The 25,608-nt window shown below is 51.1% G+C and overlaps 2 protein-coding genes across 2 annotated transcripts; one reads left to right on the top strand and one right to left on the bottom strand.

Moving 5' to 3' along the window:
- Positions 1-744: 744 nt before the first annotated feature.
- Positions 745-8,031, bottom strand: LOC109489543. Its single transcript, XM_034670801.1, has 2 exons — positions 7,328-8,031; positions 745-1,918 (listed from the first exon to the last, which is right to left on the bottom strand). The coding sequence occupies exons 1-2, from the start codon at positions 8,029-8,031 to the stop codon at positions 1,450-1,452; spliced, it is 1,173 nt and encodes a 390-aa protein (XP_034526692.1). The 3' UTR covers positions 745-1,449.
- SFT2D1 (SFT2 domain containing 1) lies at positions 7,940-24,481 on the top strand. The gene is made up of 8 exons (XM_034669428.1): positions 7,940-8,092; positions 15,604-15,690; positions 16,443-16,525; positions 17,818-17,899; positions 19,041-19,076; positions 20,872-20,930; positions 22,570-22,599; positions 24,118-24,481. The coding sequence occupies exons 1-8, from the start codon at positions 8,030-8,032 to the stop codon at positions 24,155-24,157; spliced, it is 480 nt and encodes a 159-aa protein (XP_034525319.1). The 5' UTR covers positions 7,940-8,029; the 3' UTR covers positions 24,158-24,481.
- The last annotated feature ends 1,127 nt before the right edge of the window (positions 24,482-25,608 follow it).

The following is a 25,608-nucleotide window of genomic DNA, read 5'->3' as shown; positions in this document are numbered from 1 at the left end:
CAGACTCCGATCCTAGGAAAACCATGTAAGGGCTGAAAGACCTTGAGCCCGGCCAAACTACCCTACAGCACTGGGAAAAGCGAGCCCTACGTCATGCTGCCCACCAGCTTCGGGTGACAATGGAGCGCCCGCGGAGTCAGGGGGGCCCGTCAGGTGAGCTCCAGCTGCAAAACTCGAGGGCTCATCGATGGGCTGGTTAGAAAACTGCAGCGCATGACTGTGATTACACGGGCTCCTGCAATACTGGTCACACATCATGCCACCAGTATTAGCAGAGATAAGAAACTCCCATCAGCACCCAGAACACACAGTCTTCCACTGAACTTTTTAGGAACTTGTATCAGCGTCAATTACATAGGCCGCACTTGACCAGGATCTGTAAACGGCGTATGGAAAGTCCCTGTCAGAAGTTCTGTAAAACACACTCATGGTGCCGGTGATGGGAGAACGAGGCAGACTTGATAACCGTGAGAGATTTCAAATACGAATTGTTCTGGAGTGAAGACGGCACACAACACGCTCGGCAAATGTAGCAGACCCCAGTCCATGCATCCTGCGTGTAAATACTCTGCAGTAACACAAAAACATTCTTTCCTTTTTTTTCCGTGATGATCTAAACAGATTGTTTACCACAAAATTGCAGTTCATTCTCTTTTTTTTTTTTTTTAAAGATTTTATTTATTTATTTGACAGAGAGAGAGACAGCCAGTGAGAGAGGGAACACAAGCAGGGGGAGTGGGAGAGGAAGAAGCAGGCTCATAGTGGAGGAGCCTGATGTGGGGCTCGATCCCAGAATGCCAGGATCACGCCCTGAGCCGAAGGCAGACGCTTAACTGTTGTGCCACCCAGGCGCCCCTGCAGTTCATTTTCTTATCCAGAGACTAGAATTTCCAGAAGATGCAATCAACAAAAAAGTGCACATAACAATGTTTTTTTCCCTAAGGAGTGACGTGAAGTTAAAACACAAACAGAACCATTTGCACAAGATTGTAGCAAATGAGCGAGCAAGCTGGTTACCAGCCACGGTTCATCCAAACGATGCCAAAATCCACGGTTCACTGAAGGCGCTCGCGATATGTAGCAGGCACCGTCCTAAGACCCCCACTCGCATAGTCTCATTTAATCCTGACAACATCCCTATGATGTCAGTTTCATTATGATTCCCAGTTTACAGAGAAGAAAACAGAGAAAAACATGAAGTGACTTGGTCACGCTACATGACAGTCAGGAGTCCAATACAGCCAGCCCTCAACGCTGAGATAAGCTGTTGCCACGCTGTCCCTAAAGTCACTTCCCGCTCATCGGCCAAGTCAGCCTGCAGAAAGTAAGGGTTGCTAAGCCTTTCCCGCTGCACAGCTGCCCCCGCCCCCACCCCCAGCCAGAGCTGCAGCTGCTGCCGACCTTGCCTTAGCTCCCGACACCGGCCTTGCGGTGGGCTGCACACGGTGCTCACCTGTCCTCGGTCACTAGGCTGACCCTTCTCGCATGTGTCCTTGGATGAGCCTCCTGGTGCTGGGTGCGTCCCTCTTTGGGACCCGAGGCAGCCCTCAGCCCACGACAGGCGGATGCAGAAAGGAGGGCCCTCTGCAGGCTTGCAGCCTTTGAGGTGACCACTGTATTCCCGCGTCCATCTGCCCACCCTGCCCCTGGCACTTCCCCCAAGTGTTGGTCCTGCGTCCTGCATGCGGCTACTTGCTCGACTGCTTCCTGCGGAGCCCAGCTGGGGCAGGCTGGAAGGACCTGACCCGTTCGTAAGAGAGACCCACACAGGTGTGAAGGCCGAGGGGCTGCCGCCTGCCTCCCACTCGTCACTTGGGCGCTGGCACGGGACTTGGGCTCGCGCAGAGGAGCCAGGCTGTGGAGAGGCCAGGGTAGCTTCTCTGCTGAGAGGGACGTGGCCTGGTCTCTGCAGAGAGAACTGAGATGGAGAAAAGCAGCAGGGAATCAATACAGATTTTGAAAGTAACATCTCTGAAATTTTGCAGCAAATTATTTTCGTACAAGAACTCACTTCCTGAATAAGACAGCCTTGGAACCTCCCTCTCTTGGACTCTCCCAGTGGACCCCGGTGCCTGGACACTCTCCTGCGTATAGTCCCCACTGAGGGTCCCGTGAGCAGAAGGTTCTCACATGTAAGGCCGGCCAGGGGCCCAAGACTCTGCATTTCCCACGAGCCTCCAGGCGCTGCTGGCCTGCTCTGAGGATGAGGTGGTAACTTTCTCTTCTCTGAATGAAGTATCAAGTACACAGTAAACATGTTAATCCACTAATCCCGTAAGGGCAAGACGATGTTACTTAATCAGGTTGTAACGTAGTCGTGCTGACACACACTTTTCTTCCATAGGTTGCGTCCTGGTCATTAGCAGAGCTATCAGGGAAACATGCTCTATTCATTCGTGCAATATTAAAGCCACATTTCCATCAACTAATCAGATATTAGCAAATGGATCAGGACAAATAAATGATCAAAACGCCAAGTTTACTTTTGGTTTTAAGCAATCAACATCCAAAACTTGTGTACGGCTGGCTCATTAATTCCAAGCATCACTCATGGAAGGAGGACTTGTCTTCATGGACTAGCAGAAGAGTTTCACGAAGGCCTCAAAAGGACATGAGCACATGACCGGCGCTCCACTTACAGCACAGCTGTGACTGCAGCAGGGAAACTATGGCCGACAACACCACCTGCTGTCGGAAAGATCCAGCAAAGAGCAGAGGTCTGTTCTTAGGGCACCAGGTTTCCCCTGCTGCCTTTCAGGAGACAGGATCTGGGAAGGCAGTTTCTCTCAGGGGGGATCGAGGTGTAAAAACTTCTCTCTTGGTAAGAAACAATGCCCAATAGCCATTAAAAAGTCACCTTCGTGTCTTTTTTTTTTTTTTAAATAATAACACATATGAGCAAAATCTAGGAGCGAGATATTCTCTACAAAGCGCAGATCCCTGGGGAAGATATTTCCCTCATTCACCATTTGGTGACTTACCTGGCTCTGCAAATGAGACCTGAGTGTCAAGGTGAATTTGGGCTTCACTGGACATACTTAATGTACACGCAACAAAGATTCTGGATCTTTTCTTCGGCAATGGGGTGATGTTCCATGAGCACCCATGGCAGGCGAAATGCCTGGTTTAGTCGGGTCATTCGAATACTCATTAGTCCTCTGAAGGGAGAGCTACAGAAGTGCGCGTGCAGGCGCTGTGGTGGCCAATGGGAGCCCACCCTCCTTGCTTGTGTAGACAAAAGACCGTGCTGGACCTCACTGCGCCACTTCCCCGCCCTCTGCTCACTGCTCCACTCCTTTGTGCAGACGTCTCTTCTGCCCACGTGCTTCCTGGGGGGTTTCCTGCACGACTGGGGCTCCACCGAGATGCCCCCCAAATCTCCATCTCCAGTCCATCTGTGTGCCACGCTCTGCGTCCACCCTGGGAGCCCCCTCCTCTGCCACCCTCTGCACGCCATCAAGGCCCACGATCCCACTGTTAGCCTGGTGACTGTTCACTCCGCCCACCTGCATGCCGTCCTTGTCGAAGGCACGGTGCCCCTCCCTCCTCCGGCCCACCATGCAGACCCTAAGAGACGGTGCACAGCCATGCTTCTGAGACCCACTTTCCAAGCATGAGTGAGTGAGCTTTCTGGAAACCGCAAATCTGAGTGTCGCATTCGCTTTCATTATGACAAATTCAATAGCTTCCCATCTCTCCGAGGTGACAATCCCAGACCCTTAACGTGCTTGCTATAGACTGAAGGTTTGTCCCTCCAAACTTTGTATGTCGAAGCCTTAAGCCCCAAGGCTTATTTGGAGGAGCCCCTGCGGGAGACTAGGGTACATTAGGCCATGAGCGTGATGCCCTCGTGATGGGATTAATGCCTTGCTAGAAAGAGGGAGACACCAGAGCTTCCCTTCTGTCCAGCAAGTAAGGACACAGGGAGAAGGTGACTGTCTGCAAGCCAGGAACTGGGCCCTCACCAGACCCCGAACAAGCCAGCCCCTTGGTCTTGGACTTCAGCCTGCAGAGCTGTGGGGCAGAAATTTCCATGAGCTGCACGATCAGAGGAATGTGTTGTGACAGCCCGAACCCACCAAGACAAGGGTTTGCAAGCGTCCCAGTCAGCTCCTTCCTTCCTCCCCTAACTCGCTTCTCCCTCTTGTGCTGCTCATATGGCCTAACAGCGTACACTCACAGCTTTCTTCCTGTGTCAGATATGCTGAGTTCCTTCTCAGCTCAAGGCCTTGCACGAGCAGTTCCCTCCTCCTGGAGTCCCTCCCCGCGATCCGGGCCCACCCGTTCCTGAGGTCTGGTGGCCTCTCCTGTGCGCAGAGACCAGCAGAGCTCGCAGGCACAGCTCTTGCGGAAACCTGCGCGTCCTTACAGAGCCGTGCTCACAAACGCGACAAACTAAGGGGTGCATTAGTATTTTTTAAATTAATACACCATTTTGGGAGCAGTTTTAGATTTCCTGGAAAATGGGCAGAAAGTAGAGTTTCCATATATTGCCCCCCCCGCCCCATTTCCCCTCCTATTAATATACTGCAATTGTTTGCTACGATTGATGAGCCAGCTGGTACGCTGTTACTAGGCGAAGTCCATCTTCTATGCCAGGTTCCTTCCTTGCCTTGTACATTCTACGGGTTTTGATAAAAGCAGGACAACATGTATCCCCCACAACAGTGTCATACAGAACAACTTCACTGCCCTAAAGGTCCCTTGTGCTCCACCTGTTCACCCCTCTCCCCAGCCCCTGGCAAACACCGATCTTCTCACTGTCTCTGTAGATGTGCCATTTCCAGAACGTCATGTGGTTGGAATCATACAGGATGTAGCCTTTACAGACTGGCCCCTTTCACTAAGTAATGTGCATTTAAGTTTCCTCCATGTCTTTTCATGGCTTGATAGCTTGTTTCACCAAAAGTGGGAATAAGGGGTGGTGGTTTGTTCACGGGCTCCCTTAGAGGCAGAGTTCCTGGCACAGGATGGAGGGTCCCATCTGGAGGGTGGGCGGGGCCTGTAGAAAGGACCAGTCTCTGGCTCCTATGGCCCACTCCCCCAGTAGGGAGACTTCTTTCTCACTGACCCAGGCTCTCCTCTCTGGCCTGGCCTTTGCCTCGTTTACTCTTGCTTTCCTGCGGTCCAGTAAAGTGAGGGAGGTGGGGGAGGGGCTGATTCAGGTGTGGAGACCATGGTTCCAGGGGAGGCAGCCTGGGAGCCAAGGCCTTCTCATGTGTAGGAACTCTGGACAGCACTTAGCACTAGGCTTGGGGACCATTTAAAACAGAGAAATCATCAACAAAAGGGGCACCTGGGCGGCTCACTCGGTCGAGTGTCCGACTCTTGGTTTTGGGCTCAGGTCATGATCTCAGGGTCCTGAGATTGAGCCCCTCGTCGGGCTCCATACTCAGCGGGGCATCTGGTTGAGATCTTCTCTCCCTCTGTCCCTCCACCCGCATGCTCTCTCTCTCAAATAAATAAATAAAATCTTAAAAAAAAAAAGAATTCTTAAAAAAAAAGAAATCATCAACAAAAAGCACAAAAATGTGAAAAACATGGCAGTAACCAGACCACGAAAAGTGGCACCTGTTTATGGCGTGGGCTGAAACAAGAAGGCAGAGCACCACCTTGCTCCCTCTTAGCTGGGACCACGCGCCGCAGGCGACCCAAATTTTATGCTGTTCTGCTCTGTCTTCAGTGACCATGAAAACGCTTGCAAGCATTGATTTGGGGGTTACAAATGAACTTTGGCAAGTAGGTGAATTTGCAAATATAGAACCCATGAAGAATGAGGATCCATTTTAGCAATATTTATTCAATCCTTTTAACAATCCTGCAAGTTAGGAATTGTTACCACCTTGATTTTCACACATGAGAAACTGAAAAACTGTGGGCTGCTTGCTCAAAATCCCAGAGTTACAAAGTTGGGGGGCAGAGGGAGCCAACTCTAACCCAGGCAGTCTGGCTATAGAGCCTGGATTCCATCATTTAACCATGTGCATTGGGGGCTCACACCCTTAATACACGTTGTGCAGGATTTTTCAAGAAACTAAGCCTGGCTCAGGAGGTACAAGAAGTGAAAAAGCCCAAACCACATTCTTAAATGTTCAGTATTATTTTCCAAGTAAAATTTCTTATACCCAAGTCCAGGTTAAAACATAGGAAATTTGTCCTTTTTGGGTTAAAAATAGTTGGACATTGTCAGTTTTACATGGTTCAACCTCATGCATCCTTGGAAAGCTTTCCGTCCGTTACCAGAGATATCCGTTGTTTCCTCTCTCTGCATACGGAAAGCTGAAGTTACTATACTTCAAAAATAAGTCTTTACAAAAGGTATAGATGCTCTCACTCCTTTATTAATTAGAAGCATAGAAATTTATCTTATAGCAGATGTTTATCGTCTATTTTCTGGTTTTTTAAAATTTAGGACAAAAAGATAAGCTCCCACACTTTAGTATAAACAGGCCAAATGTAAGCATTTTCTGCCCAAAAGATGCTGAGCGTTGGGCTGTTTTATCTGAGCAAGTGTATGATCTGCTTTTCTAGGGTTTTTATAATATCTGTATTTATCTGGGATTAGATAAACTCTCTACCGAAGGCAATACGATGGGCAATAGAAGTCCTTGGGGATCACCTTTTAATTGTCAGATTTTAGGAATCTGGGTGATGTGACAAAACAAAATAATAGACATTTTCATTATGATCTTACCAAACTCAAAAGCAGAACCTATCACTTGATGACCTTAGAGTAGTATATTTATGAAAAGCTCCAAGACACACTGAAGTTCATATTGTACAGGTCGCCTAATTTTTAATCTCTCTTTAAACTATCCATGGTGGATAATTAGAAAAAACCACAAAACACGCTACTTCCCCATGTGCCAGTGTTCGTTCACCCCGGAGCAACCGGAGAACAGTCAACACTGACTGGTTCGAAAGTTTGCAGTGTTGACGCAAAACCGGAAAGATGGGTTGGATCAGCTATTCCTCTTGTAAGTAGGGTTTCATGCTTTCAAATTCCTAGTTGGAAGATAAACTGAGTAAATAAGTACACACAGTTAAGTAAAAGGAGTAAGGCAGCCTTCTGCTGTTTCGCCTAGGGTAGTGTGAAGTATATCTACTCTCATTTAGCCATTTAAATGGCTCTCATTAAATGTCTTGAGGAGATTAGGCTGGGAAGAGCTGGTTCCCAATGCCACATGGCGAGTGGGAGGGCTGAAATCGGAATACAGAGCCATCTGCCCCAAAGCCTGCCCTTCCCTCCCTGACTCCTTGCAAGTGAAGATATTTTGAGAACTTCACTGGTAGTAAGGAGATGTCCAGGTTAGAACTGAAACCCTACCTGTCAGTATTCCCAAACTGGCCCCCAGTATTCTTCTGGTGTCGGGACTGCACGTCGCATTTGTTGACCTGGAGGTCGGGGCTGTAGCACTGGACGTTGGTCTGAAGTTCTGGACCTGGGTCTGCAGTACTGGAGGCCGGGGCTGCAGTATTGTGTGTCTGGGCTGCAGTACTAGAGGCTGGGGCTGCAGTACTGTGTTGGGGCTGCAGTACTGGGTGTCGGGGCTGCGGCACTGGAGGCCGGGGCTGCAGTACTGGGTGTCGGAGCTGCAGCACTGAAGGCTGGGCCTGCAGTACTGGGTGTCGGGGCTGCAGTACTAGAGGCCTGGGCGGCAGTCTGGGGCTCAGATCTGGAGGACTGGCCTGGGTCTGCGGCACTGAGCGTGGAGTACACGGGTGAGGACCTGCGTTCACCCTACGGCAATAGCTGTGCGTCCGCTCTGCCTGAACTCCAGGCGATAGGAGACAGCGACTGCAGCTACTGCGGCCCTCCGAGCACGAGCCCGGGGGACCCACAACTGCAGCGCCCGCAGGCACCGACTCCCAGCCCGCCCCGCGGGGCCCCAGCGCGCATGCGCGCGCTGCTGGGAAGCGCCGCAAACTGCGGCCCGGATGTCCGGTCACGTGGGGTTCAGGGTTCCGGGTTCTGGGAGGACGCCGGGGTCCGGCGAGCGGGGCCGCCAGTGCGGCGGGGAGCAGGGCCATGGAGAAGCTGCGGCGGGTCCTGAGCGGCCAGGACGACGAGGAGCAGGGCCTGACCGCGCAGGTAGCGGGCCGCGGCGGGGACGGGCGGGGACTGGCGGGGCGCGGGCCCGTCTGCCCGCCTCCCGGGAAGAATCTAGGGAGCTTTCCGGGTTTTCGTGGGGTCTGCAGAAGCCTTAAGTCCCACCCCACGCCCCGCTTTGGCCTTCCGACCCTCGGGGACCCCTGTGCCGCCCCCGCGCCGCCCTCCCTGGGGCTCCCGCGGGTGTTCTGCGCTGCGCTCTTCAGCCGGGCTGGGCAGCGCGGGCAGGTGGGCAGTGCCGGCGGTGGGCAGCTACTTTGTCCTGCGAGCTGCGGGAAGCCGAGCTCTAAGCTTCGTCGCACGGGTGTCCCTGCAGGTAAATGAGGTGCCGCGAGTGGGTGTGTGTCTTTTGGAAGCAGGGAGACTGGAGAGGGGCGGGGAAGGTCATTGAAAAGTGAAATAAGAGGAATTAAACGCTGTTAGGGCTTAAAGAAGCCCTTGGTAAAAGATTCCGAACCAAACAAAACCATCTTTTGCCTCTGTGCTTTTACCCCAGAGGCTCGATGAGGGGTTGCTTCCTCTGGGGGAAGAATTAAAAATAGCCGTGGCGCAGGAACTGTTCTCTGTCTCTGGCGTGTGCGTGCTGACAGCTTCTCTTCTGCTTGTCCCAGAAGTGGAATACTTAGATCCGAATATGCTGCAGAAGGGTCTTTTGTTTGTCGCTTTCTTTGACTAAGTCCCTCCGTTGTTCTGTTATTCAGCACTTCTTGTGGGCAAGATGCTAGGCTAGTCTGTGAGGGTCCAGAGACTAGGAGACAAGCATCTGCTTTCGGTGGAGACCTAACCGGTTCTGCAGATGATCATGGTCATACAGGAATCCACAAGTGGGAGCGCCAGGGGTGTCAGTGGGGCAGTCATGGCTCTCCCGGCTCTCTTACTGAATCCCTGTGCTGTGCTTCACTTCATGCCCCAGCCCTGTGCTGTACCATGCAGTATCCATAGCCACATGTGGCTACTTATATTTATCCTAATAAAAATTAATAAGATTTTAATTTTTTTTCTTAGCCACACCAACCACTTGTGTTTGGCAGGCACGTGTGTCAGTGGTTGCTGCACAGGACAGTACATGAGTGGGGCATTTCATTGCAGAAAGTTCTCTTGTTCGGAGCTGCTCTAAACCTTGGGGACATGAAGGTGGGGACTTTTCTTGAGCCCACAGTCCCCACAGTCTCCCACAGAGGGGAGAAAGATGTGGTGAGTAGTCCGGAAGACGGGAAGCTGATGGTGCAGGCAAGAGACGGGGTGGTGGAGTGCCATCCAGGGGTGGTTGGGGAGATCCCCGGGGTGGGGTCTGGTGCACCCGAGAAGGGGCTGGCCTTGCTTGGGCGTGTGGCTGGCCAGCATGTCGGGCGATGGAGGAGAGGGGAAGGAGCATATGGCACAGCTCCCGGTGCTGTGTTTGGAGCAGAAGAGTATTGTGTCCTCACTGAAATAGGACGTGAAGTGACCAGTTGGAAGTTGGGTGGGGGGCAGTGAGTGTTGGAGCTCAGGAAGAAGCGCGAAGGTTGTGTACGAGAATAGCCCCATGAATGGGTAGGGAGCGCCAGTGGGACTGTTGGCGGCACCAAGGCCTCACTGTGGGTAACGGTCCTGACTTTGAGGTGGGAGTCCTGTTCAGCAGGAGTGAAGGGCAGGGCTGCAGAGTTGGATTTAACCAGGGCCTGGATGCTACCCAATGAACGCATCAGAGGGCAGAGGGCAAAGAAATTGAGGGTGTACGCAGGATGATTATAGGAGGGCAGCAGGGGTGGGGGGTGTGGAGGGAGAGTGAGTGTGTGGTGACATTGGTGGGGTGGGTAACTAGGGTTGCTGGACGGTAGGAGATGGTGGTCGGAAAGGGAGATACTTGAGATCACGGAGTGTGTTGAGATGATGCGCGTTTTTACGTTAGACAAGGGGCTTGATGTAAGGTGGCTGATGTAAGGTGCAGGATCGTTGGAGGAGAGAGGGTGAGGGGCAAGGAGTTTTGGAAGGCTGGCTTATCCAGTGATGAAATCACCAGCAGTGAAGACAGCAGTGGAAGCATGATAGTGAGCCCCACGCAAAATCCTTAGAAGAGCAAGACGTGCGATGGGGGCAGTGATGGGGGTGACCCAGGGGATGGTAGTAACATCAGGGAGGAGGAGCAGCGGGTGGCCTAGTGTGATGGCAGGATCGTGGCGGCAGCTGGTTCTGGGGCTGAGGAAGGGACGGGAAACAGCAGTGTGGAGGGACGTTCACCTAGCCCACTTCCTGTCCCCAGTGGTCAGGATGTGTGGGCCGGAGAGTGCAGGGGAGACCAGAGAGCAGGAGGCGGGGACCTGCCGGGGCAGAGAGTGAGGACGTGGGGAGCTTGCTGATGGTGTCTAGGGTGATGTCCTGGGAGTGTGGCAGGACGCACACGGGCTGGGGGTTGGAGGACTGGATGGAATTGGCTCAGAGCAGACTGCGGAGGTCGTGAGACGGCGGGGGGGTTGGGGGTGCATCTGAGATCTGGGACTGCTCCATCATCCTGCTGGGGGGGTTCGGCGGCCTGGGAAGAGGCAGAGTAGCCAGAGTTGTAGGGTCCCTCCTTGTGAGATGTCTGGGAAGATGGAAGGAGGGAGAGACGGAGCCAGGTGTGAGAGGATCCAGACCGATCATACGGCTTCCTGCAGCACTTGGTCTAAGTTCCAGACTCTGCTTGAGGCGCCTCGGCGCTCCGCACAGCCTCTCACCTCACCCATGTCCCCCAGGACGACTGTGCCCTGCTCGGCCGCCTCTGTCTCAGCCATTTCTGTTTCCTGGGAAGCCGCAGCCTGGCTCCCAGGGTTTGCCTGCAGGGCTTTAACCTGTGTGGGCCCTTTCTCACCGGGATCGAGCAAGGGCGGCAGGGCGGTTTCTGGAGTGTGAGATGAGGACATGGTTGGGGGGGGGGCGGTAACGGGGAGGAGACGGCGCTTTCCCTCTGATGTTTCTCCTCACTTTGGTCAGGTCTCTGTTCGAGGCACCTGCCCAGAGCCTTTAGCAGACTCCCGAATGAGCTCAAGTAGCACCGCCCTCCACCCTGGACCTGCCTCATTCCTCCCAGCAGCACGTGCGGCGCTGCCGTTCTAGTGTGGGCTTTTGCTGGTTTGAGGACAGCCACCACATCACGTCCACAGCGGGGGCACCAGGGTTGAGCTCAGCTGCTGAGCGGTCGGGGTCAGAGTGGCCGATCAAAGCAATGGCCTGGGGCGCCTGGGTGGCTCAGTCTGTGAAGCGTCTGACTTCGGCTCAGGTCGTGGTCCTGGGATCCTGGGTTCGAGCCCCGTGTTGGGCTCCCTGCTTAGCAGGGCCTCTGCTTGTGTGCTCACTTGCACTTTCTCTCTCTCAAATAAATAAATATATAAAATCTTAAAAAAAAAAAAAGCAGTAGGCCAAAGTGACAGGGCAAATTGTGTCTCGGATCGCTTTCTGTGACAGTAGCAAGAGGCTGGAAGCGAGGAAGGGCTGGCTTCTCTCTCTGCCATTTTCCCCCATGGTCTGGGCACTGGGCGGCAAGGGAGCCCCAAACACAAGGCTTGGGCAGGTTTATGGAGCCTGACGTCAGGGAGGAGGGTGTGCGGAGGACAGACTTCTCAGCACATAGGACAAGCACCTAGGAGCGCTCAGTAGTATTTGCTGCGTGAATGAATGAGCAGAGGCTGGAGAGTGAAATCCAGTGAGCTGCTGCTTTAAGCCGGAAAGGGCTACTCACGCGGACGGGGTGGTGGGAATGGTCTCAGGGAGAGCACATTGGTCACTCTCGAGAGTGGGGAGCAGCCGATCCCGCACGTTCCCTGAGAAGGTCGAGGGGTTGGGCTCTAAAGCAGGGTGAATTGACCACGGGCCCTCTGCGGTCATCCGAGGAAAGGAAGAGAAGGTGTTCTTGAGGGGGGCTTGGTGGTTTGGTGGAAGCACACAGTAGAGGGCAGGCGCAGTGATGGTTGGTGTTTTCCGTGTGACGGAAGGGAAGCTGTCTGCACAGGAGAAGTGTCAGGGCCACACCCGGAGGTTTGAAATGGCTGGTGGGCAGTGAGTGAGAAGGCAGGTTGCCGTCAGGGCGCCCGTCAGTCCACTGTGTCAGGTTGCCAGGCAGACGGCGTCAGGGCCCACGGGAAGGTGTGATGACCTGGTTATGATTCCTTCATCCTGCCACATGACGGGCGGAAGGAAGAGGAAGTGGGCTTGAGTCATGGTGGCATTTTGCCAAATGGATGCAGCAGAAAGGGAGTTGTAAATGTCTTGCTGAGCTGATGTGGCCTGTAGTTTCTGCAGGCAGGAGAGAAGGACCGGCGGGCTGGATGCGGGGCCCAGAGACTGCAGGGCAGTCCGGGCCCGAGCAGTTGGGTCCTCATGCCACCAGGATGACATCGGGCCCGAGAGCCGTGGCTTGAAGTTTGGACATGGAGTGGTTTCGGGTAGTAAGTGTTCTGGGTCACTGAGTGGAGTGGAGGGTAAAGGCCGTGGAGATGAGAGATGAAGAGCAGAAAGGCCGGGCTGCCCATGTGGATGTTGGAATCACCCAAGACCCTGCCAGGATCCAGGGTAGGACCTGTGATCAGGGTCCCGAGTGAGAGAGCATGACAGGGAGAGCAGTAGGTGACAGGAGTGGGGAGGGCCCGCTCATCACGGGAGGAGACTGAGTAAGGAGCAGGGCTCCCGAGAAGGTGGGGCAATGATCCCACTTGAGAGTGTCTGTGGACCGCTGTTCCTTGAGCTCACGGCCAGCTCCTCCTTCCCTCTCTCTGCACCACCGCCGTTTTGAACGAGGGCTTGCAGGGGTGCTGCGCTCGGGGTGTCCATTAGCTGAGAGCCCGCCGTGTTCGCACTGCTCAAGTGCTAGCAGCCCCGGAGCGAGGCTCAGGCCGAAACAGCTGTCCCCTTGCGGTCAGGGTCTCTCTCCTGGCTTCTCCATCGCTAGGAGAGAAGCAGGTATCTGCTGTGCCGCGGGTTCATTCTCTCATCTGTAATGCTGCTGCTGCTGGGGAGATGTTTCCCAACTATTTTTAAAAAATTAGTCATGTTCTGGTTCCCAGTGGTTCCGTTTACTGCAGCAGGGAGAGGACACCAGAGAAGGGAGAGTCCCTCCTGCTGATAAGAGGCTTTCTCTTTGCTTCCTCTTCCGTGGTTTTGTTTTTCTAATTATTTTTATTTATTTACTTTTTAAGATTTTATTTATTTATTTGAGAGAGAGAATGTGAGAGACAGAGCACAAGCAGGGGGAGCGGCAGAGGGAAGAGCAGATTCCCCGCTGAGCCCGGAGCCCGACGTGGGGCTCGATCCCACGACCCTGAGATCGTGACCTGAGCCGAAATCAAGAGCCTCAAGAGTCGGACGCTTAATCGACCGAGACAGCCAGGTGCCCCACGTCCTCTATCTTTGATAACAAATAAGTAAAGTCATTGGTTCCAGTGTCCGTTCTGAGACTCCCTTTAAGAAGTCAGCCCAGTTGCTGGTTTTGCTGGTAATTCCTGATCGTGTCTGGACCAGAACATCGCACCTTCGTGCTTCTGCTGTGGCGGGGCTGCAGGGTCCCGGCTCCTCGTGGCTCCTTCGTGGAGAGCACAGTGCCGGGTGTTCTTGCGTGTTTTCCCAGTTAGGTGTTAGGGAATCTGGGATTTGTTTCTGTGTCCTGGACAGTTGGCAAAGCTGAAGGCAAGTCATTTGCTTGTGGGTTGAATATTCCCTATTTACAAATGGAAATGACTTGTTTCCTTTTAAAGATCGTCACTCGGAAGATGGTAATAAGGGGGAAGTACCTACAATTATATAAATAACTGGGCTCTTGAAAACCAGCAGCTGAACACAGGAACGGTGGGGTGATGTAAACTTGTAAGCCCATCCCCATGTCACTGCACTCTCGCTGCCTGGTCCCAAGTCCGGCTCCCGTGGGACACTGCTCTGTGCGCGCCGGCCGCTGGCTCCTGTGCAGTGAGCGGTCCTCGGGGTTCGCGCTGCCCTGCGGAGTGGAGACGCACTGCGGCCGCCCTCTCCCTAGTCAGGAAGCGTGGCATTTGGTTGTTTCCATAGGCAAGTCCGTTCTTTAACATGGAGCAGTTTTGCTCTAAACAGGTGACATTGCTGGAAACAAGAATGTGAGTTAAAGCAGATTTTTAAAAACATTTAAAATGTGTGGATTGATGTATGTTGCACTTACAATCTTTATTTAGTTGTTTTTATCTACTTTTCATGCTGCGTGAGGATTCCCAGGTCAATCAGTTGAGGTAAGGAATGTAGCAAAAGGCGTTTTTGAGCTTTTGCATAGACATTTTCTGCGTTTGCTTCATTATTCTTGAAAATACATTTAAGCGTGTGATCTTATTTTTAAGTACCTATGGTAATACAGGTTAGAAATTGATTTTGATACATAACTTCTTAATACCTGCTTCTAGCGTCCTGAAATAGCCATTGTGGACACTCCTTCGGCTTCCCTGGAAAATAAGTTTGAGCGCACTTAGAAATCTAAGTGTGTCTGCGGCTGCGTCTGGGTCGCTGTAGGAGGAATGCCCCGTGATTTCCACGCGGCCCACGTAATTTGGTTCCAGTTTGCATGTAGGAAGCTGTTGCTCTAGCATAAATGATCAACTAAAAAATGTGTTTTTAATGGTTGAGGAGGTACCTCGGGCTTTCCTGAGTTGGTCTTAAATGAACATTTTATAATAGTTGGAAGTTACGTATCCAGTGGCAGACACGACTAGTGGCTGCCCAGGTCCTCATCGTGAGGCAGATGTACGCATCCCCCAAGGGCTCACAGCCGTGCCCTCCACACTCTGGGGGTCCTGCAGGCACCCCCACTTTGCTGACAGCCCGTGGCCAGCTGGGGGGAGGTGGGTTCCAGAAGGCCGGCCCCCTGCGTCAGGGTGGGACCCACACTGAGGTGCAGTTGACAGCCCAGGCCCAAGCTGAGCTCCAGCTGAAACCACATGGTCCCTCCCCTTCCCCGTCAGCTCCTCTCACTTCCCTCGGGGTTTCTGCTGAGAGCAATTCATGTATCAGAACCCCTGTCTCAGGCTCTGCACTAGGGAGCCTCCCCTGTGCAGGCTCAGGCAAGGACACTGAGGGAGGCCTGGTGAGCCCTGTGTGCCTGGGACCCAGCCTCAGTGGTGCTCCACGTTTTGCTGGCCTCATTTCATCTTCCCCCTATTTATTTTAGTCATTGAATATTTTATAATACATATCATACATTCTGTCATTTCATCTGTGTCGGTGTGTGTCTGCTGTCCTGCAGGTAAGGGCTGTTAAAACCGGGAGCACAGTGCCATGGGCACACCTGTCATCCCACCGGGCAGGGGGAACAGTAGTGCCCCAAGACCGTCTGAGCCCCACGTCATGCTCACATTTCCCTTCCCAGCCTGGGGGCTCAGGAGGGTCTTTCCCTTCTCACGTGCCTGCAGCCTGCACGAGCAGATTCCGCAGAGGGGTTCAGGGGAAGCCTTGCCCTCTGGCCTCGGGAAGAGTCAGACTGCCCAAGGCAGCTGGAGCACGCGTTCTCATTCCCCTTCCTTCCAAAGGTCCTGGACGCCTCGTCCCTCAGCTTCAACACCAGGCTGAAGTGGTTCGTCATCTGCTTCGTGTGCGGCATTTTCTTCTCTATCCTTGTGAGTTACAGCCTTCTGTTGCCTCACGATTTGTATTTTAGGCCAGACTAACCCCATCGGGTTCCAGCAAGCGGCCCGCGGTCTGCACTGCCGCGGGGACATAGTCACCTGAAATGAAGGGCTAGAGATCAATGCAAAGATGCAGAAATTAGTATTTGGGGGAAGGGTTTATGGGTTGTGAAAATAATTTTTTTTAAGAAAAATGAATATGTGTGGAAAGCTGCAGTCAGGAATTGAGATGCATTAACTGTTTAACTTGTCATTTATAAAAAATATTAATTAAAGTAGAGTGAGATTTACCCACGTGTGTAGGGAAGGTGTATTATGGCTAAGTTACGTATACTTACATGCAAAATAGGCGGAAGAGTCCAATTAGCAAATAACAATGAAAATTAACTGTTTTTTTATTTTTATTTTTTTTTTTAAGATTTTTATTTATTTATTTGACAGAGATAGAGACAGCCAGCGAGAGAGGGAACACAAGCAGGTGGAGTGGGAGAGGAAGAAGCAGGCTCATAGCAGAGGAGCCTGACGTGGGGCTCGATCATAACGCCGGGATCACACCCTGAGCCGAAGGCAGACGCTTAACCGCTGTGCCACCCAGGCGCCCCTTAACTGTTTTTTTAAAATGATATAATTAGAGACTATATACTAGCACATTTATACTTAAACTATACGTTATTATATAATCATATTATTCCTTTTGTAGCTATTACAATGGTAAAATTATTTCAAAATTTATCTGAACTCAGGGGACCGGATTGCTGTGGCTTCCTGGCGGCATAAAGCTTTTTGCCGTGTTTTATACCTTTGGAAATCTTGCTGCGCTGGCCAGGTGCGTATGGAAGTCGGGCTGCTGTGGATTTGGTTTGCTGGCAGCATCACCAGCCTTCCTTTCTGGGAGACGCTTCCCAAATAGCATGGCTCCTGGAGCCTCAGGACGTGTGTTTGTTCGATCGGTGCTTATTCACTCCTGTTGCGTGCCGGGGGCGCCGTGGTGTGGGGACGGCAGGAATAGCCAGCCTTCAGGGCACTTGCTAAGTGCTTCTGTCTGTCACCCCAGTGTCTGAGGTGGGCACTGTTGTGACCCCCACCTGCACCCCAGGGGGAGTAGCACAGAGAGGGTGGGTCACTACCCCGCGATGTGCCCGGAAGGTGACCGGCAGGCCTTCTACCAGACCGTCCTCCAGAGCCCCGGTTCATGGTCCTGTGCTCTGCTCCCTGCTTGGGAAGCTCTGTCTCAGCGAGGGCAAGGACCGGACTGCCCCCCAGCCAGCCCAGAGACCCTCCGGTAGTGGTGCTGAGCAAGGACGTCCGAGGGTGAGGAGTGCCCGCGAGCCTGCGAGCACTTTGGGTCGGGGCGCAGGAATCCCTCTCTGAGGATCTCGGTGCCCATTTGGGTGTGTGGCTGTCTGTTGGAGTAGTTGTCGGGCGTGTGCGGTTTGCATTTGTGTACATTGAGCTCTCAGAGGTGACCTTTGTCTCCTCAGGGGTTTTCTGGATCAGAGGTAGTCAGCTGAAGCTTGCGTGAGCCGGGGCCAAGCTCGGTGGGCTTTCCCGGGCTGTCCCTGCAGAGCTGCTCCTTGAGGCTACAGTCGGAACAAAGCCCAGCTCAGCACTTATAGGTCGTGTTGCAGTTTGGGGCTTTCCACTGACTGTTGTTTGGGGGTTGTGTAGCATGGTTCTGGTCTGTAGCGTGTAGGGGTGAGGAGTGGCAGTGCCGGAATTGGCTCAGACTGGGAATAAATGACCTGTGAGTTCAGGACTGCGTCAGCTGTCACATTCCCCTGGAGCTGTGAGGTAACACGGATTAGTAAACCAACATAAGATATCTGTTCCTTAAAGCATTTATGTTTTTGTTTTTGAAAAGATTTTATTTATTTATTTGAGAGAGAGGGAGAGAGTGAGTGTGAGCGGGGTGAGAGGCAGGCTCCCCGCTGAGCAGAGAGCCCGACACGGGGCTCGATCCCTGGACTCTGGGCTCATGATCTGAGGCTGGAGGCAGAGGCCTCACCGGCTTAGCTCCCCAGGCGGCTGAAGCATTGATGTGTATATAGCCGGACGAAGTCGGTGCACCTCTTTGTTCTCCCATTTGTTTCAAATAGTATGTACTTTTTTTTTTTTAAGCACGTGCTTTCTAATGGGACCCGTGAAGCAACTGAAGAAAATGTTTGAAACAACAAGATTGCTTGCAACAATTATTATGCTTGTAAGTAAATAATGAAATTAAAACTTAGGGAGGTGTTTTTTGTATTCTTATCTTACAGATAATTGCCCGCTCTGGTGTATATACGTTTCTGTTGCTGCGTGTATTAATCCTGTCCTCAAGGCTGTGTGCTTAGAGAACGTAGATGGTAGGGCATTACTCACATTGGCGGGCTTGCCCGATCCTGCTGCCGGTCGCATACACCCGCCACTAGAGGCTGAGTAGCCCCTGCGGAGAGCAGAGGTGGGCGTGTGCCAGTCCCCAGCCTCCGAGGGCGCCTCAGCACCGGTAGCTCTGTGTGCTCGCGGGAGGGTGCGGCTGGAACACGGGTCTCCTCTGAGGTCCTCCACCTCTTTGCGCAGGGACACTTGGCTTCATGTAAGTAGCCTGTCGTCTGGCTGTCTCCCCGGTGCGACTGTCTGTACTACCAGCAGCATGGCTCCCGAGCTGTGCCTTTCAGTTCGCCGTTCACCACTTGGGTTTTGTCGTGGCTGTCAGCTCATCACTCTTAAATTTAGTACCCTTGCTCACTTTAAAGAGCAGAGGACTGATTGAATACTCAAGGCGTCAGAGCTGGGATGTCGCCTGCTCCTCACGTTCACTCCCCTGCCTCCTCGGGGGACACAGGGACGTGGAGTGGTGATGTCCTCTTGGGTGTGAAAATCATTACGGTAGATTCCTTAGGTTTTCTGGGTGTTCCCAGTTGTGCTGAGCGTGTCGCAGTGTTGTTACTGAACATAAACATAAGCACTCCTCGGAGCAGCGCCGTCGGGTGGAGGCCCGGGTACCAAGATGAGTGCTGAGTCGCGGAGGGAAGTGTTGAACCCCAGACTGCATATCCGGAGTATAACACGGGCCTACTTACACAGGACTTAAAAAAAACCAAAAACAGCCGGTATCCTTCCTCAAACATCCTTTCTGTTGATTTACTCAGCGGAGTAATTTCTAGGTGCTTGTAGCTTACCAAGGAACGCTGCGGTCCTGGACTTTCAGGTAGAGTCCACTTGGCACAGTAAGTATGGCTAGAGTGGCCGTGTCCTTGGTTCGGTCCTAGAGTTGTGGAACGTGTGCCAGGTTAGCATACGAATCTTATTAAGCTTTTGGAAGGACTTACATTTGCAATTTTTTCTTTCCTTTCCTGTAGCTGTGTTTCGTATTTACCCTGTGCGCTGCTCTTTGGGTAAGTTACGTCGGCCATGCCTGCCTTCTGCTAACTCTGGCCCCTGGCCCGTGTCGTCACACCTCCATCCCAGCGGAGCTCACACGCTGGCGTCAAACCCCCAAAGGTTGGGTGTCCCTAAGATTGTGTGTAGTAGCATGAGGTCAGTGTCTAGACTTGGGACAGACTCCGCCATCCAGAACAGACTGGTGAGTTCAGACAGCCCCTCTGACAGCTCGCGGGCTCCGAGAGGCTCTGGCTGGGGGTGTGTTTTCAGTCTGCTGTGCTCACTGGCCGGCTGTGCCGTACCCTCAGGCAGGGGGATGCCGCAGATGCCGGAGTACATTTTGAGTCACGAGATGTTGAAACTAATAAGGAGAAAGGGCAAGAAAATAGACCAAAACAAATGAACCAAAAAGAGGCAAAGGGGGCACTTGGCTCGCTCAGTTGGAAGAACGTGCAGCTTGATCTCGGGGTCATGAGTTGGAGCCCCATGTTGGGTGTAGAGATTGCTTAAGAAAATAATTTTTAGAAGGCTGTAAAATCGCTAAGAAAAAAAAAAAAAGGCAAAAAAACGTAATCTTGTACCTCTTAAGTGAAGGTGAGCAGCTCCTTGTTAGCCTCCGGGAAATGACAGTATTCCGGTTCAGCTCCCCTCTCCGTGCTCCTGGTCCTTCATTATATGTATTCATTGCCCTGTGTCTGCTTCCCAAAGGGATTTGAGGTGGTTCCTGAGCTAGCAAGAAAACTGCACATTTTTTTAAAAAGAGAAAGAGTAGTGTACCCTATGTTTTAGGAATATTCTATCAGAAATGTTCTGATTTTCTTTTTAATTTTGATGTAAAGACTGAGCTTTAATTATGTGACAATTCTTACACCTCATTTCTCAATGATAACTTCAAAGAATATTCTTTTTTTTTTTTTTTTAAGATTTTATTTATTTATTTGACAGAGACCACACACAAGCAGGGGGAGTGGCAGGCAGAGCAGGGAGCCCGACACGGGGATCAGTCCCAGGACCTGGGCTGAAGGCAGACGTTAACCGACTGCACCCCTAAAAGAATATTCTTAAGCCATACTGGTGTGCCTGTGTGGGGCATTGATTTCTGGCTCTGGGATGGTCTGACCGCCTATTTATTTGTAGGCAGTAGACTAAAAATGATAAAGAAATGAACAAATATAAATAAAAATGGACAAGGAATCCTAAAAATAGGCCATGTGAATACAGAAACTGTTCATTTTACATTATTCTGGAAGATCACAATAAAATGCAGTTTTCCTTCAAAAACTAACTCCAGGAGCAAGAGAGGAGTGCAGTGTGAGCCCCACAGACGACAGAGACCGACGGCGCAGCGCGGTTTGAGCGTTAAGGTAGTGGACGTGCCGCCAACTTGGACGCGGGGCGTTAGTTACCTCAGGGCCTGAGCCAGTGCCACACGTTTAGCAGTACGGAAGTCGGGGTGCAGAATTTTAGAAAGGAAATGTGAAGGTGTAAACTTCAGATCTACTGAATCTTAAATCTGTTGGACTAGGGGCACCTGGGTGGCTCAGTTGGTTAAGGGTCTGCCTTCGGCTCAGGGCATGATCCCAGGGTCCTAGGATCGAGTCCTGCATCAAGCTCCCTACTCAGCGGTGAGCCCATTTCTCCCTCTGCCTGCAGCTCCCCCTGCTTATGCTCTCTCTCTCTCAAATAGATAAATAAAATCTTTAACAAAACAAAACAAAACAAACACCAAAGTAGGGAGGAATTGAACTTGCTCATGAAAAATATTTTTAAAAATCCTTATCTTGTTCTTTCTCTGTTTGCTGTTACTAGTGGCACAAGAAGGGACTGGCGTTATTATTCTGCATATTGCAGTTCTTGTCCATGACCTGGTAAGTATCACATTGATCAGAAAGTTCACATTCCCTAAGCAGTGGCAAGTGTTTTGTTACCGGCCTTTGAGCCTGGGAACATGGTTAGGCTGTCACGTGACGAGGGCTGTGCCCAGGAGGGGCCAGACCTCCGGAGAGGTCAGGTGAGTGAGATCTGCAGTGTGTCCTGTGAGACACGCAGTGGTGACCGGAGGGCAGGCCGTGGAGAGGTGGGGTCACCGCCGTGGGGCGTGGGTTGCTGGGCCGGCACGCTTACACCATGACGCATTTACTGCTTTCCTCGTATGTGAAAGAGAAATAAGAAATGTAGGTGATACCATGTGAATCCATGGAAGTGAGGCCATGTCGTGGGAGAAGCCCCAGAGAATGTCAGTTTACTGTTCCCTTTGTGCTGCATTGCTGAATAATTACACTCGAATTCGTTCTTCTGAGTGTGGCCCTGTCATATCTGGCGCTGTCCCATCGGAATCGTCAGTGAATGTGGCCGACCGTTCAGTATCTTGGGGATGTGGGGCACCAACCCCGCACCTAGTCGAACACCTGTGTATAACCTTCGAGTGCCCAGAACTCTCCCGCGACGGGCCTGCTATTGACTGGAAGCTGATCAACACGTAGTTTCTATCTATGTCTTACATGCTGAATTCTTACAGTAATACTTGCTTCTTAATTCCTTTTGGTATTCCTACGCTACGTGGTTCATCTGTGAGTTTTTCCAATTGTTGCAAATCTCCAACAAAAAATTTCCCAAAGTATATATTGGGAAAAAAATCCACATTTAAGTGGACCCAAGAAGTCAGCGGCACATAGCTGTAGATGCTGCCGCCCCGCCCCCCCTCCGCCCACGCATCCCTGTCCCTCCTTCCAGATGTCCAGTTATGCCCCTTCTTCCTGATCACACGTTCCCCTCCAGGAAGCCTTGTGCTGTTTTGGACTGCACCCAGTTCAACTGCATAAAAGGCTCAGTGCGTATGTGATTGAATTGGATGAGCTCCGCCCCACATGCTTCCTTGTTTTCCCAACACAAGATTTTCTGGAGTGTTTTTCCCTCCGTTTAGAGCTCATTGGTCTGCTCCCTCCCAGAGTCAGTCCCCCCTAGTGGCCGCTTTCCAACTCTGATGTTGCCCGTCTGAGATCAGTCTCTGCTTTGGCCCCTGTTCTCTCTCCTCTGATGCCTGGAGTGGCCACGGATGCTGTGTGTGCGTCTCTAGCTGTTGTTTCGCTGTTCAGTGAACTGTGGCAAGGTTTGAATCAAATTTGTTGGCCGTTTTCTATAATATGTTGCTTTTTCTATTGCGTCATCTGTACTAATGATGGCCTTACTCCCTAAAGGAGAATGCAGTTTATTCTAAGTTGTTTTGTAGTTTTTATTTAAAAAACAAAGGGTAATTTCTCATATCCCCAGCTTAGACTTCCGCAGGTGTCAGGGTCAGGTGGAGAGTTTGTCAGGAGGTGGGGGACAGGGCACAGTCATTTGCATTTTCAGTCAGTTCCTGGTTGATGCTCTTCGTACTGGTTTGGGGCCATATTTTGGGGATTACCGTACAATATGCAGCCGTATTTTCTGTGGTGTTAGAGTAAGGCCACTTGGCATGAAGAACGGTGTTTAGATGGTCTCAACATCTGTAAACTTTTCTTGCAGGTACAGCCTGTCATACATCCCGTACGCGAGGTGAGGCTGTTGTTTCTGGTCCTTTAGCGATCGTCACACAGATACGTGAAGTTTAGCACATGCACGTTAAAATGTGATATAAAAAGCTGGGTTTTTTTGTGGACGTTGACTTTCTTCCCCCAAAGAAATTATTTTTTACATAAGATGAGTAGAACTCTGCCGTATGAAGTGAAACCATTTTGAGCACGTTAGGTTGGGAATGTGCGGCTTTCCTGGACATTTGCAGGTGGGAAATTCCTGATCCTTCCATGACTGCACATACTCAGGACGTGGGATGTAGAGACACCAGCAAAACAAATCCTACATTAAAGAAAATGCAAGTTAGTGAACAAATGACGTGTGATACGTGTTTGTTTTAACCCGGCAGAGACGTATGTATTTTACGTGTCAGAAGTAACACTGCCGTCGTCTTCTGTTTTTCCGGAGAAGCGTAGTCCTTTAGTTGTGGAGGGAAACAGAACTCGCTGTCATCTCACACCTGACCAGCTCAGAAGGACCCTCTGTCGAGGCATAGCTTTGTTTCTTCGTAAAGTCTGGAAACATAGGTTATGTAGGAAACACAGCGAACTCGTATGCCTGACATGAGCGAGGGAGGAGAGTGTAGAAATCCTATTTCCATCCCGTTTCAAGGGGCTGCTTGTTTTTGATGAGCGCTTACGAGGGGAAGGCAGACCAGGGTTAGCTCCAAGGTGGTTCTCCAGTCCTCAGGACCTCAGCTGGAGATCTGGGGCCATTTCTCAGCTCTGGGAAGGTCGCCTAGAAATGATGCCCGGCCCTGTGAGCCTGTTCGAAGCCACAGCAGCTCCAGGCCGCACCCGACCCGCTCCGACATCTCCAGTTCATCCGCGCAGGCTCCCAGCAACCCACATACAAAGAGTAACTTCAATGAATAAAAATGTTAAGCGATAGTGGAAGCAAACTGTTTTGGGAAGAAAATGTGAAAGGCGAAGGAAGTCACTGTGACCATTTCTTTGGAATTCCGAAGATGTTGTTATAAACATTTTGCTTTTTAAAATCCAGTTTGTTATTTCTCTACTTTTGTTAGGTTATTTTTGGTGTTTACATTTTTTTTTTAATATTTTATTTATTTATTTGACAGAGATAGAGACAGCTAGCGAAAGAGGGAACACAAGCAGGGGGAGTGGGAGAGGAAAGAAGCAGGCTCATAGCGGAGGAGCCCGATGTGGGGCTATCCCATAACGCTGGGATCACGCCCTGAGCCGAAGGCAGACGCTTAACCGCTGTGCCACCCAGGCGCCCCTACATTTTTTTTTTATATGAAGATTAGCATATGTGCTAGAAAAGATTGCCTAAAATATCAGGCATTAAAACATTATTTTCAAGTTTCAGTTCTTGATTTCAGGTGATACTGAGCAAAGTTTTCCTTAGGGAACATGAATTCTGACGTAACGGGGCGATCATGCATCTGTCTCTTGGCAGGAATGTTTTCTCCAACGTCATTAAATATGAGGCAGGTTATTACATTGTTTTTTTCTCTCTTTTTCTTTTTCTCACCAGGGATGCGGTAATTAAATGCTGTTCTTCTCTCTTAAGCTGAAAATCAGAAACTCTTCGAAAGAAGAGCATTGGAAAGTCGATATTCTGTTCAGTCCCCCAAACAGCTGCCGCGACAGGTTAAGACCATTGTGTGTGCTGGCGGAAACCACAGGCTTGATGAAACTGTTAAGTACTTGTCATGTGACATTCACTATGTGTCATTAACGTGTTCTTCCCCAAAGTAAGGCGTTTTTAATCATTGCCAATTGTAAATGATTTTTAGCTCGTTTTTTAACCCTTTCTAAATAGCATTTAAGATGTGAATATTGAAGGATAAACCTAGTTGCAAGCTTTTTTGGCTCTTTAAACATGCCTCATTTTTCTTTTTTTAAGAAAAAATTTTAATGTGAAAGTTTTTACTTTGATCTAAAAATTACTTATTATATGTAATAAAAATAATATATAAATCTTTACAATTTTGAAATAAACCCACACTTGGAAAAATAATATTTTCTGGGTCAAATTTATAATGTGTGTGTGGGGGGCACATTGATTTAGTCCTGGCTCCGTGCAGTTTTTCTGTAGAAACGTGAGTAAGATACAGTCGCTGTCGTCGTTCTCCTGAGCACACATTTGCCGAAGATCGCAGTGTCGTGGTGCAAGCAGTGATAAGGGCATCATTCAGGGTGTGGGGCACAGCATCCTGCAGGCGCGCCTCCGCTCCTGGCCCTGGGCCACCCGTGTCATTTAGGGTCCGGCGGGCCGCGGTGCCTGCCCGGAGAGGCGGGGCGGGGTGGCCGAGGCCCGTGTGAGCAGGCTTGTCCTCATCCAGAGGCCAGGCCCTGACAGCCCCAGCGTCCTGTTCCGTGTTTGTCAGCACGCCTCAGAACCCTCACCCTGAGATCCAGGAGGGTGAAATGTCTCTTCCGTTTCACTGCTCCCAGCAGACCTTGTTTTTGGGACCGGAGTGGTGTCAGTTCCTGATCTCTCACCCCGCATCGCTGGTAGGTGTAGAGTTCAGCCAGACCGAAGGGGAGGGGCCCTCGGAGTCAGAGAGGTGCGTCCGTCCAGGTGGTCTGCTGGGGCAGCGCCATGGTGCGAGTCCTGGACAAGAAGGGCCAGGCTCTATCAAGCAAAATCATTTGAATCCAATTATAGAAATGAAGTATTGCCTGTGGGAAGGAGGTGTAATTTAGAAAAATAGCATTGATCTGTTTTCCTTTCGAAATTTTTCTTTTTTTTTTTCCAAATGTTTTATTTATTTATTTGACAGAGAGAGAGAGACAGCCAGCGAGAGAGGGAACACAAGCAGGGGGAGTGGGGAGGGAGAAGCAGGCTCCCAGCAGAGCAGGGAGCCCGGTGTGGGGCTCTATCTCAGGATCCTGGGATCATGCCCTGAGCCGAAGGCAGATGCTTAAAAGACTGAGCCAGCCAGGCGCCCCTCCTTTTGAAATTTTTCTGAATGTGCATGAAGTATTACATGCCTTAGTAAAACCAAAAAATTGGTTAAAG

This window comes from Ailuropoda melanoleuca, chromosome 10 (genome assembly GCF_002007445.2).
Source record: "Ailuropoda melanoleuca isolate Jingjing chromosome 10, ASM200744v2, whole genome shotgun sequence".
In the NCBI taxonomy this organism is placed as follows: domain Eukaryota; kingdom Metazoa; phylum Chordata; class Mammalia; order Carnivora; family Ursidae; genus Ailuropoda; species Ailuropoda melanoleuca.
Note: the sequence above shows the minus strand (reverse complement) of the source record. Positions and strands in the feature narration are given on the sequence as shown.